We start from the raw sequence: 13,289 nt of genomic DNA, 5'->3' as shown, positions 1-13,289 counted from the left end.
AAGTGTGAGAAAAATACATTTCTATAGTTTATTTTTGAGCTAATTTTTAGATCTCATTTTTTAATAATTAATTTTCCTTTTTAATTTCAGTGTTATTTCAATTTTTATTTCAATAGTTTTCAGGGTACAGGTGCTTTTGTTTACATGGATGCATTCTTCAGCGGTGATTTCTGAGCTTTCTGTGCATCCATCACTCAAGCAGCGTACACTGTACCCAATATGTAATTTTTTATCCCTTACCCCCCTTCCAAATTTTCCTCCTGTACCCACAGAGTCCATTATATCATGCTTATGCCTTTGCATCCTCAGAGCTTAGCTCCCACTTATAAGTGAGAACATATGACATTTGGATTTTTATTTCTGAGTTACTTAACTTAGAAAAATCGGCCTCCAGCTCCATCCAACTTGGTGCAAAAGACATTATTTCCTTTTTTTTTTTTTTTTTAATGACTGAGTAGTATTCCGTGGCGTGTATGTACCACATTTTCTTTATTCACTTATTGGTTGATGGGCACTTAGATTGGTTTCGTATCTTTGCAATTGTGAATTGTGCTCCTATAAACATGCTTGTGCCTATGTCTTTTTCATATAATGTCTTCTTTTCCTTTGGCTGAGATACCCAGTAGTGGGATTGCTGGATCAAATTGTAGTTCTGCTTTTAGTTCTTTAAGGAATCTCCATACTGTTTTCAATAGTGGTTGTACTAGTTTACATTCCCACCAGCAGTGTAAAAGTGTCCCACCACATCCATACCAACATCTATTGATTTTTTGACTTTTTTTTTTTTTTTTTTTTGAGAGGGAATCTTGCTCTGTCGCCCATGCTGGAGTGCAGTGGCGTGATCGCAGCTCACTGAAAGCTCCACCTCCCAGATTCATGCCATTCTCCTGCCTCAGCCTCCTGAGTAGCTGGGACTACAGGCGCCTGCCACCACGCCCGGCTAATCTTTTTGTATTTTTAGTAGAGACGGGGTTTCACCATGTTAGCCAGGATGGTCTTGATCTCCTGACCTCGTGATCCACCCGCCTCGACCTCCCAAAGTGCTGGGATTACAGACGTGAGCCACCGCGCCAGCCTTGACTTTTTAATCATGGCCTTTTTTTCTTGCTGGAATAAGTGGTTTTAATTTGCATTTCCCTGATGATTAGTGATGTTGAACATTTTTTTTCAAATGCTTGTTGGCTGTTTGTATGTTTTGAGAATTCTTTCTTCATGTCCTTTGCCCACTTTTTAATGAGATTATTTTTTGTTTTCTTGCTGATTTCTTTGACTTCTTTGTAGATTCTGGAAATTAGTCCTTTGTTAGACATTGCATAGTTTGTGAATATTTTCTCCCACTTTGGGTTGTGGTTACTCTGCTTATTTCTTTTGCTGTGCAGAAGCTTTTTAGTTTAATTATGTCCCATTTATTTATTTTGGTTTTTGTTGCAATTGCTTTTGGGGTCTTAGTCATGAATTCTTTGCCTAAGCTAATGCCCAGAAGAGTTTTTCCAATGTTATCTTCTATAATTTTTATGATTTTATGAAATCATAATCCAAAGATGGATTAAGTCTTTGATCCATCATGAGTTGATTTTTATATAAGGTGAGAGATGAGGATCTGGTTCTTTCTTCTACATGTGGCTTGCCAGTTTTCCTAGCACCATTTATTAAATAATGTCCTTTCCCCAATTAATGATTTTTTTTTTTTTATGCTTTGTTGAAGATCAGTTGGCTGTAAGTATTTGGCTTTATTTCTGGGTTCTCTATTCTGTCCCATTGGTCTACATGTCTATTTTTATTTTTTTATTTATTATACGTTAAGTTCTGGGATACATGTGCAGAGTATGCAGGTTTGTTACATACGTATACATGTGCCATGGTGGTTTGCTGCACCCATCAACCCGTCATCTAGGTTGTAATTCCTGCATACATTGGGTATTTGTCCTAATGCTCTCCCTCCCCTGGCTCTCCACCCCGTGAGAGGCCCTGGTGTGTGATATTCTCCTCCCTGTGTCCATGTGTTCTCATCGTTTGACTCCTACTTATGAGTGAGAACATGCAGTGTTCGGTTTTCTGTTCCTGTGTTAGTTTGCTGAGAATGATGGTTTCCAGCTTCATCCATCTCCCTGCAAAGGACATGAACTCATTCGTTTTATGGCTGTATTCCATGGTGTGTATGTGCCACATTTTCTTTATCCAGTCTATCATTGATGGGCATTTGCATTGGTTCCAAGTCTTAGCTATTGTGAACAGTGCTGCAATAAACATATGTGTGCATGTGTCTTTATAGTAGAATGATTCATAATCCTTTGGGTATATACCCAGTAATGGGATTGAGAGGTCAAATGGTATTTCTGGTTCTAGATTCTTGAGGAATCGTCACACTGTCTTCTACAATGGTTGAACTAATTTACACTTCCGCCAACAGTGTAAAATCATCCCTATTTCTCCACATCCTCTCTAGCACCTGTTTTTTCCTGACTTTTTAATGATTGTCATTCTAACTAGCTTGAGATGGTATCTCATTGTGGTTCTGATTTGCATTTCTCTAATGACCAGTGATGATGAACTTTTTTTCATACGTTTCTTGGCCGCATAAATATGTTTCATATGTTTGTTGGCTGTCTTCTTTTGAGAAGTGTCTGTTCATATCCTTTGCCCACTTTTTGATGGGGTTGTTTTTTCTTGTAAATTTCCTTAGGTTGCTTATAGATTCTGGATATTAGACCTTTGTCAGATGGATAGATTGCAAAAATTTTCTCCCATTCTGTAGGTTGCTGTTCACTCTGATGATAGTTTCTTTTGCTTTGCAGTAATTCTGTAGTTTAATTAGATCCCATTTGTCAATTTTGGCTTTTGTTGCAATTGCTTTTGGTGTTTTAGTCATGAAGTTTTTGCCCATGCCTATGTCCTGAACGGTATTGCCTAGGTTTTCTTCTATGGTTTTTATGGTTTTAGGTTTTATGTTTAAGTCTTTAATCCATCTTGAGTTAATTTTTGTATAAGGTGTAAGGGAGGGGTTCAGTTTCAGTTTTCTGCATATTGCTACCAGTTTTCCCAGCACCATTTATTAAGTAGGGAATCCTTTCCCCATTGCTTGTTTTTGTCAGGTTTGTCGAAGATCACATGGTTATGGATATGTGGTGTTATTTCTGAGGCCTCTGTTCTGTTCCATTGATCTATATATCTCTTTTGGTTACTGTAGCCTTGTAGTATAGCTTGAAGTCAGGTAGCATGATGCCTCCAGCTTTGTTCTTTTTGCTTGGGATTGTCTTGGCTAAGTGGGCTCTTTTTTGGTTCCATATGAAATTTAAAGTAGTTTTTTCTAACTCTATGAGGAAAGTCCATGGTAGCTTGATGGGAATAGCATTGAATCAAATAACTTTGGGCAGTATGGCCATTTTCACAGTATTGATTCTTCCTATTCATGAGCATGGAATGTTTTTCCATTTGTTTGTCTCCTCTCTTATTTCCTTGAGTAGTAGTTTGTAGTTCTCCCTGAAGAGGTCCTTCATGTCCCTTGTAAGTTGTATTCCTAGATATTTTATTTTCCTCGTAGCAGTTGTGAATGGGAGTTCACTCATGATTTGACTCTCTCTTATTGGTATATAGGAATGCCTGTGATTTTTGCACATTGATTTTGTATCCTGAGACTTTGCTGAAGTTGCTTATCAGCTTAAAGAGTTTTTGGGCTGAGGTGATGAGGTTTTCTAAATATATAATCATGTCATCTGCAGAGACAATTTGACTTCCTCTCTTTCTATTTGAATACCTTTTATTTCTTTCTCTTGCCTGAATGCTTTGGCCAGAACTTCCAATACTATGTTCAGTAGGAATGGTGAGAGAGACCACCCTTGTCTTTTGCCAGTTTTCAAAAGGAACGCTTCCAGTTTTTGCCCATTTAGTGTGATATTGGCTGTAAGTTTGTCATAAATAGCTCTTATTATTTTGAGATATGTTCCATCAATACCTAGTTCATTGAGAGTTTTTAGCATAAAGCGGTGTTGAATTTTATCGAAGGCTTTTTCTGCATCTATTGAGATAATCATGTGATTTTTGTCATTGGTTCTGTTTATTTGATGGATTACTTTTATTTATTTGCATATGTTGAACCATCCTTGCATCCCAGGGATGAAGCCGACTTGATCATGGTGGATAAGCTTTTTGATATGCTGCTGGATTTCGTTTGTCAGTATTTTATTGAGGATTTTCACATCCATGTTCATCAGGGATATTGGCCTGAAATTTTCATTTTTTATTGTGTTTCTGCCAGGTTTTGGTATCAGGATGATGCTGGCCTCATAAAATGAGTTAGGGAGTAGTCCCTCTATTTCTATTGTTTGGAATATTGCAGAAGGAATGGTACCAGCTTCTCTTTATATCTCTGCTAGTATTCGTACTTGCCTATTTGTATACCAGTACCATGCAGTTTTGGTAACTATAGCCTTGTATAATAATTTGAACGTGGGTAATGAGATGCCTTCAGATTTATTCTTTTTGCTTAGTTTTGCTTTGGCTATGTGGGCTCTTTATTGGCTCCATATGAATTTTGAGATTGTTTTTTCTAGTTTTGTGAAGAATGATGGTGGTATTTTGATGGGAATTGCATTGAATCTGTAGATTGCTTTTGGCAGTATGATCATTTTCATAATATTGATTCTACCAATCTATGAGCATGGGATGTGTTTTCATTTGTTTGTGTCATCTGTGATATGTTTCAGCAGTGTTTTGTAGTGTTTTTTTTGTAGAGCTCTTTACTTCCTTGGTTAAGTGTATTCCTGAAGTTTGTTTTGTTTTGTTTTTGTTTTTTAGCTGTTGTAAAAGGGATTGAGTTTTTAATTTGATTCCCAGCTTGGTTGTTGCTGATGTATAGCAGTGCTACTGATTTGTGTACATTGATTTTGTATCCTGAATCTTGAGTGAATTTATTTATCAGATCTAGGAGCTTTTTGGATGAGTCTTTAGAGTTTTTGAGGTATATGATCATATAATCAGCAGAAAGTGACAGTTTGACTTCCTCTTTTCTAGTTTGGATGCCCTTTATTTCTTTTTCTTGTGTGATTGCTCTGGCTAGAACTTCTAGTGCTATGTCAAATAGAAGTGGTGAAAGTGGGTATCCTTGTCTTTTTTCAGCTCTCAGGGGGAATGCTTTCAATTTTTTCCGATTCTCCATGATGTTGGCTGTGGGTTTGTTCTGTATGGCTTTTATTACTTTGAAGTAAGTCCCGTCTATGCCTATTTTGTTAAGGGTTTTATTCTAAAGGAGTGCTAGATTTTATCACATGCGTTTTTTGTTTTTATTGAGATAATAATATGGGTTTTGTTTTTAATTCCGTTTATGTGATATATCATATTTACTGACTTGTGTGTATGTTAAACCATCCCTACATCATGATCATGATATATTACCTATCTTGATCATGATATATTACCTATTTGATATGTTGTTAGATTTGAGTAGCAAGTATTATTTTGAGGATTTTTTTTGCATCTGTGTTTATCAGAGATATTGGTCTAGTTTTCTTTTTATGTTATGTCGTTTTGTGTTTTGGTATTAGGGTGATACTGGCTTCATAGATTTAGGAAGGATTCTCTCTTTATCTTTTGGAATAGTTTCAGTAGGATTAGTACTATTTCTCTTTGAATGTCTGATAGAATTCAGCTATGAATTTATCTAGTCCTGGACTTTTTTCTGTTGGCAATTTTTTTTTATTACTGATTAAATCTTGTTGCTTGTTATTGGTCTGTTCAGGGTTTCTGTTTCTTCTTAATTTAATCTAGGGTGGTTGTTTATTTCCACAAATTTATTTATCTCCTCTAGATTTTCTAGTTTGTGCACATAAAGGTGTTCATAGTAGCCTTGAATGATATTTTATATTTCTGTGATATTGGCTGTAATAACTCCAGTTTTATTTCTAATTGAGCTTATTTGGATCTGCTCTTTTCTTGGTTAATCTTGCTAATGATTATCAATTTTATCTTTTCAGAAAACTAGCTTTTTCCTTCATTTATCTTTTGTATTTTTTTCTTTCAATTTCATTTAATTCTGTTCTGATCTTGGTTATATCTTTTCTTCTGCTGGGTTTGGGTTTAGTTTGTTCTTGTCTCTCTAATTCCTTGAGGTGTGATGTTAGGTTGTCTACTTGTGCTCTTTCAGACTTTTTGGTGTAGGCATTTAATTCTATGAACTTTCCTTTTAACACTGCTTTTGTTGTATCCCAGGTGTTTTGACAAGTTGTGTCACTATTATCATTCATTTCAAATGATTTTTTAATATCTATGTTGATTTTGTTAAACCATAAATCATTCGAGAAAAGATTGTTTAATTTCCATATATTTGTATAGTTTTGAGGGTTCCTTTTGGAGTTGATTTCCAATTTTATTCCACTGCAGTCTGAGAGAGTACTTGGTATAATTTTGATTTTCTTAAATTTGCTGAGACTTGTTTTGTGGCTTATCATATGGTCTGTCTTGGAGAATGTTCCATGTGCTGATGAACAGAATGTATATTCTGCAGTTGTTGGGTAGAATGTTTTGTAAATATCTGGTAAGTTCATTTGTTGTAGGGTATAGTTTAAGTCCATTTTTTCTTCGTTGACTTTCTGTCTTGATGACCTGTCTAGTGCTGTCAGTGGAGTATTAAAGTCTCCCAATATTACTGTGTTGTCGTCAGTCTCATTTCTTAGGTCTAGTAGTAATGGTTTTATAAATGTGGGAGCTCCAGTGTTAGGTGCATATAAATTTAGGATTTTAATATCTTCCTGTTGTACTAATCCATTATTGTATAATGTCCTTCTTTGTCTTTTTTTTTTTTTTTTGCTTTAAAGCCTGTTTTATCTGATATAAGAATAGCTACTCCTACTTGCTGTTGGTTTCTATTTGTGTGGAATGTCTTTTTCCACCCCTTTACCTCAAGTTTATGTGAGTCATGTGTTAAGTGAGTCTCTTGAAGACAGCAGATATTTTACTGGTGGTTGTTTATCCATTCTCCTACTCTGTTTCTTTGAAGTGGAGCATTTAGTCCATTTACTTTCAACATTAATATTGAGATGTGAGGTACTTTTTTATTCATCAGGTTAGTTTTTGCCTTGATACTTTTTTTTTCATTGTGTTATGTTTTATAAGCCCTGTGAGATTTATGCCTTTGGAGGTTCTATTTTGGTGTATATCAAGATTTATTTCAAGATTTAGAACTCCTTTTAGCATTTCTTTTAGTGCTTGTTTGGTGGTAGCAAATTTGATTAGCATTTGTTTGTCTGAAAAAGATTTTATCTGTCTTTCATTTATGAAGCTTAGTTTTGCTGGATACAAAATTATTGGCTGACAATTATTTTGCTTAAGGGGGCTACAAATAAGACCCCAATTCCTTCTGGCTTGTAAGGTTTCTACTGAGAAATCTACTGTTAGTCTGATAGGTTTTCTTTTATAGGTTACCTGATGCTTTTGTCTCAGAGCTCTTAAGATTCTGTCCTTCATCTTGACTTTAGATAACCTTATGACTATGTGCCTTGGTGGTGAACTTTTCCCTATGAATTTCCCAGGTGTTCTTTGAGCTTCTTTTCCTCAATTATTCCCTAAAATGAGTTTTCCAAACTTTTGGACTTGTCTTCTGCCCCAGGAACACCAGTTATTCATAGATTTGGCCATTTTACATAATCCCATATTTCTTGGAGAGTTTTTCTTTGTCTGACTGCGTTAATTTGAAAACCTTTTCTTTGAGCTCTCATATTCTTTCTTCTACTTGTTCTAGTCTGTTGTTGAAACTTTCCACTGTATTTTGTATGTCCCTGTGTGTCTTTCATTTCCAGAAATTGTGATTTTTTTTCTTTATTATATCTATTTCTCTGGAAAAGTTTTCTTTAATATACTGGATTGTTTTTTAAATTTCTTTAACTTGTTTTTTGCCTTTCTCTGTTACCTCCTTGAGTAGCTTAATAGTCAACCTTCCGAATTATTTACCTGGCATTTCAGAGATTTCTTCTTGGTTTGGATCCATTGCTGTGGCCTAGTGTGACCTTTTGGGGGTGTTACAGAACCCTTTTATGTCAAATTACCAGAATTACTTTTTTCATTTGGGTAGACTATTTCTTCAACTTGTTTTTGAATTTATTTTTGATTGGATTAAAAAAATTTTTTTTTCTCTTAAGGATCTGACTTTAATGTTTATTGTTCATTTTAGCCTAATTCAATTCTTTGTGCTTTTAGGTTGAAGAGTCGGTGTGATTTCCTTAGTTATAGAGAATCTTTGTGCATTGTCTTTCCCAGATGCTGGTTGTAGTAGTTATATACTTGGTATGTGGGCAAGTTCACTGTCTCCGGCAGGATTGGAATGGCAGGGATCTTCTGAGGCTTATCTCATTCTCCTGTGTTGTACACTTTATTTATTTATTTAATTTTTCTCCAGTATTTTATTTACTGAGGATTTGGGCTTCAGGTCAATAGGAGAGGCACCCCTGGGTATGCACCAGTTGTAGCTAAGGCAAGTGAGTAGACGTAATACCCAATAGTGGTCAGAGGTCCCAGCTGTGATGGCGGTGGCTGGGGGAGCTCTCAATTAGATGTACTGAGGTTTTATTAGGGCAAAGGGCAGGAGCTACCTCAGCTTCCCTCCCAGGCCAGCAGGAAAGCTATCCACCTTACAGCCTCACCACTGTTCCAGTGTTCAGCTATTCAGACCAGACAGACACCTCTTTTCATCTGTGGGAATGTTGATGTTTCAAGTAGGGAGTAATTGTCACTCTCCCTCTTGTGCAGGCCTGAATCTGGGGATGGGGGGAGGGGAGTTTGCTCCTCCCGTGAGGCCGAAGTCACCCTCAATTGTTCTAGGAAGGCTGTCTGTAGGTGCATCCATGCTCTGTTTCCATGAAAGAAGGCTCAGCTGTGTCTGCAGTAATGTACCAGGGGGGACCAAGGACCCCTTCTCCAAGACCATTATCACAGAGGCTGTCTGCCTGTTGGATAGAGAGGTAGACTTTCCTTACTGTGCCTAGCACGGCAATTATGTTTGTGATGTAAGAAATTTCCCACCAGCAGAAAGATCTGGAATTCAAGGCCTGCCATTCAGATTCTTTTATCCCATAGGGTGTTCCCTTGATGTGGTGCTCTCCTCCTTACTCTAAGAATGGGACTTCCTGAGAGCTGGACTGCAGTGATTGTTATTGCTCTTCTGGGTCTAGCCACCCACTAGGGCTGCCAGGCTCCAGGCTGGTGCTGGGAATATCTGCAAAGGATTCAGTGATGTGACCTGTCTTCAAGTCTCCCAGCAGTGGATACCAGCACCTGCTGTGGTAGATGTAGACTCTCTGATTCCTTGGTTGTAGATAGGCTTAATGTGCTGGCTTTCTTGAAGGTGGGTTATAATTGTAGTGATTTGTCATGTGGACAGACTCAGGACTTCTGGCTAGCCAGGGTGTTGCAGGCAGTGGTGTTAGCTGAGGTCCCACAGCCATTTTCTCCTTCCTAGGCACAGTGTTACTCTGCAGTGAGGTGCTGTAATGGCCTGAGTTGGTTGGCCTCCAGCCAGGAAGTGGCACTTGCAAGAAGAGTACCAGCTGTGATAGTAGCAGTGAGTTTTAAGCTTGCTCTAAGTTGGCCAGGACAAGTGTTCTGATTTCTTAGGTGATGGGCAAGGCCATAAAGCTCTGAAAAGTTTATGTCCTTTGTATTAAGCTATATATTCTTTACAATGTATTGGACAATAACTTCTAGAAAGACCTCTCCCACAAGTTGGCTCCCAATGGACCCTGCATTACCCGTATCATATAAATTTAGCATACTGTATTGCCATACCATATTTACTTATTTGTATTCTACATTACATAATATGCTCATATGTATCTTCAGAACTCAGCAGAGCACTTGGCCCAATAAGTAATTTAATAAGTGAGTAGAAAATAAGTGCATGAATAAAAATGAAAAAGTGACAAATCTTAGTAGAGGATTTCAAACTAAAAACACAGCACAGCAGAGGCAGTTATACTCCCCTCTGGAACTTTACCTCAGTGGCCTGAAAACCACCCCCACAGCAGGTCCTGCCTAAGGAGTCTGAGCTCAGATCCTGCCCCCACTTAGTGGTATTTCTCCACCTGCCCTGGTAGCTTAACACAAAGGACATATGTGTACTCTTTCACGTCATATAATGATACAACTTGAAAGTTTTTTGCTTCTGTTTTCTTTGGGAGGAGTCACGTAGACTTCTTTTATTGATTCATTTTCTTTAATGAGTAATGTCTCATTCTGATTTTCTATTTCTACTTGAAGGACTTTTGATTACATTTTCTAAAAAATAACAATACTTTTTTACTTGTATATTTATTTATTATATAAATTTTAAAAAAATATTTGTGTGTGATTTAAAAGTAATTGTTCTCCTGCTGTAATTATTTCCCCTTTTTGGATTCTTAGTATTTTTTGGCCTTTTCTCCGCTTCTTGACCAATTTATTGCATTAGTTTATGCAGACTAGGTTTTGGTCTTGTTAATGCTCGCTTTTCTCCCTCTTTCACTCCCTCGTCTGCCTTTATAGTAGAGGAAAGTAAGTGGAAGGGGATTGAGGATGGATGTTGAGAGAAGCAATCTATATTAACCGCAGCCATGAATATATTTTGATATGTGATACTTCCATTATTAAGCTGTTCTAAATATTTTTGTAATTTCTATTTTCATTTTACTCCTTAATTCATTAAATATTGGAAGTGCGTGTGTGTTTGTTTTTTGGTTTTCAAACATAGTTTATTTTGTTGACTTATATATATATTCTTTTAGAGAACATGGATTTCATGATATGTATGTTTTTAGGTTGGTTGAATTTACTTTGTGACCCATTACAGGGTCAGTTGAAAAAAAAATCTGTCTGCGTGAAAAGACAATATATTCTTCATTGGATGCTGATATTGTTTGTGTGTGTTTGTGTGTGTGTGTTTTGTTACTAAAACTTTTAATATCTCTACTAATATTTTCATATATAATCTCTCACTGTAGGGTAGATTTGTCATGATCCAAAAGTCATGATACCTTGTCTTTTATTTAGGAAAGGAATCTCTTCTCATCAGATTTTTTGCGAACATCCTATTGGACTTTTCATATGGCCACCTCTGGCCAGATGGTGGTTGGTGAAAAAGTGGCTGTAGATGGGGATTGGGTCAGCCAGTCAATATTATCAGTTACACATAGTTTCCCTTCCCCCAACCCTTTTACTTTCTACTGTTCTGAGTAGCAAATTTTGTATTTTTACCCAGCCTCCAAATGTCTCTATATTTTTTATTAGGTGAGTTTAGTTTTTTTACGTTTTTGAGATATTCATATGTTTGGGGTTATTTTCTTATTTTTTGTTTTGTAATTATATTTCTTTGCTTCTCTCCTCTATTGCTTTGTGTTAGATGGATAAAATTTTCATTATTCCTATTTTTTCCTTCTCTGCTGGTTTTGAATTTATAGGTTGTATTTCCGTTTTTTAAAAAGTGGTTATTCCTAAGACGTTAATGTATATATTTATATATTCAAAGAAAGTAAAAAGTAATTAGGTATTTGTGTCATGTTTTCAAATGCAACATGGGTTTTAGCACACTTGGACTAAGCATTGATTCTCTAAACATCCATAATTCCCAGTCTTATCTAGAATTTTGGTTTTATAAATATATGTTGATCTTTCTTATAGAAGTGTTCTGAGAAAAAATATCTTTCCCCAAAAGTAAAATAAATGAACACCTATGAAAATCGAAAAGAGATAATATCTATCACATGCATTTGAAAGCAGAAGACAAATACTTTATAATGAAAAGAAAGTACAGAAATAATGGGGTGTTGAGGTTTGGAGAATTCATGCACAGCAGAATTTTAATAGGAAAATAGAATGAAATTAGTGTGTGGATGAGAGAACCTAGGTATAATAAAAATGCTGACATATGCAGTTAACATTTTTTTCATTCAGTGAAGAGAAATTATAGGTATAGAAAATGTAAGAATAAAAGAATTCACTACCAAAGAAACCATGTTTTTATTTAATTTTAAACCTTGATTGATTAATTTGCAACCAATATGTACTGTGTAACTTTAATTGTAAACAGGGTTAAGCTCAGCTAAGACATACTCTTTGTTTTCAGTTTTTAGTATCTTAAAGAAAGCTCTACCTTTCTTTTACCTATTTCAGTATGGCTTGGGAAGATAATTTGTTAGATGATTTACTACATTTTGCTGCCACCCCCAAAGGATTACTACTTCTTCAAAGAACAGGTGCTATCAATGAATGTGTGACATTTATATTCAACCGATATGCAAAAAAATTACAGGTATGAATTACCATCTGCCACAGGTAAAGGGAATTTTTGTGGTTTTAAAAGCCATTAAGAACATCATTCTGTTTTCTGTGTATGAAGAAGTTATTAAGCCTCTATTAAAAGACCATATAGCATTGTAATAGTCAACTTGATTTTTTTTAAGGAAAACATTAGAGAGTTCATATTAGTGTCTGTGGTTGTATTTACAGAATTGCAAACAACCAGATGGAATTGAAGAATGCAGTTAATTATCGTATGTTTTATAATTATGATATCAAACATCTGGATGTAGTGAAACTGGGCGAATTTCCTAAGGAAATAAACCTATTGAGTCTAAATGTATATGTCAGTGAAGGTTTAGGCCTCACATTTTAAAGGAAACAAAAATATTTGTAGAGGCATTCTATTATTCTACTATTAAATAAATTTACAGTATAATTTAGTCTTTACTCAAACAGTCAAAGGTCAAAGTTCACTGAGTTGTAATCAGCTTTTTTTCTGTCATACTAAATATCCCTAGACTTTTGGGCTTTTTAAGATCTTAGGTATGATTTAAAAATATTTTTCAGAGTTTGTTTTTGCAGTTCTTACCATCTTGAAGGAATGTCTAGTTATCATGCCATGTTTTCTTGCTTTTCATTGCTGTTCCTTATTTATGTTGTTAGGTCAGCAGGCATAAAAAATTTGGCTATGGAGTTTTGGTTACACGAGTGGCATCAACAGCAGCAGGTGGCATTGCACTAAAAAAGTCAGGTAAATGTTTTCTTTTCATTAGAATTATAATTATTTTAAACATAAAATGAGCAAGCCAACTGAAAATTTAACTGGCACAATCAAGTATCCGGATATTTACTCTAAAATTCTTTTTACTAAGTTAGACCTTATGTAAAAGAAAGTTACAGGATTTTCTTTTTGTCTTTCTTTTTCCATGAAATTCCAATAGGGTTTTGTGTTTCTGTGATATATATACAACCTTGTTCTCTTGCCTCGGACCAATGGCAAATAATGAACTCAGGAGAAATGTACTTAATGC

At 35.7% G+C, this 13,289-nt stretch overlaps 1 protein-coding gene across 8 annotated transcripts in view; it reads left to right on the top strand.

The window, feature by feature from the left end:
• TBC1D32 (TBC1 domain family member 32) overlaps positions 1–13,289 on the top strand; it is a 261,800-nt gene that overhangs the window by 86,738 nt on the left and 161,773 nt on the right. For all 8 annotated transcript variants that reach the window (XM_054558089.2, XM_024248559.3, XM_054558087.2 and 5 more), the window contains 2 exons: positions 12,130–12,268; positions 12,922–13,009. In XM_054558089.2, the coding sequence (XP_054414064.2) occupies positions 12,130–12,268; positions 12,922–13,009 (227 nt within the window). The remainder of the gene's footprint in view (positions 1–12,129; positions 12,269–12,921; positions 13,010–13,289) is intronic.

Source organism: Pongo abelii, chromosome 5, assembly GCF_028885655.2.
Source record: "Pongo abelii isolate AG06213 chromosome 5, NHGRI_mPonAbe1-v2.0_pri, whole genome shotgun sequence".
NCBI classification, from domain to species: domain Eukaryota; kingdom Metazoa; phylum Chordata; class Mammalia; order Primates; family Hominidae; genus Pongo; species Pongo abelii.
Note: the sequence above shows the minus strand (reverse complement) of the source record. Positions and strands in the feature narration are given on the sequence as shown.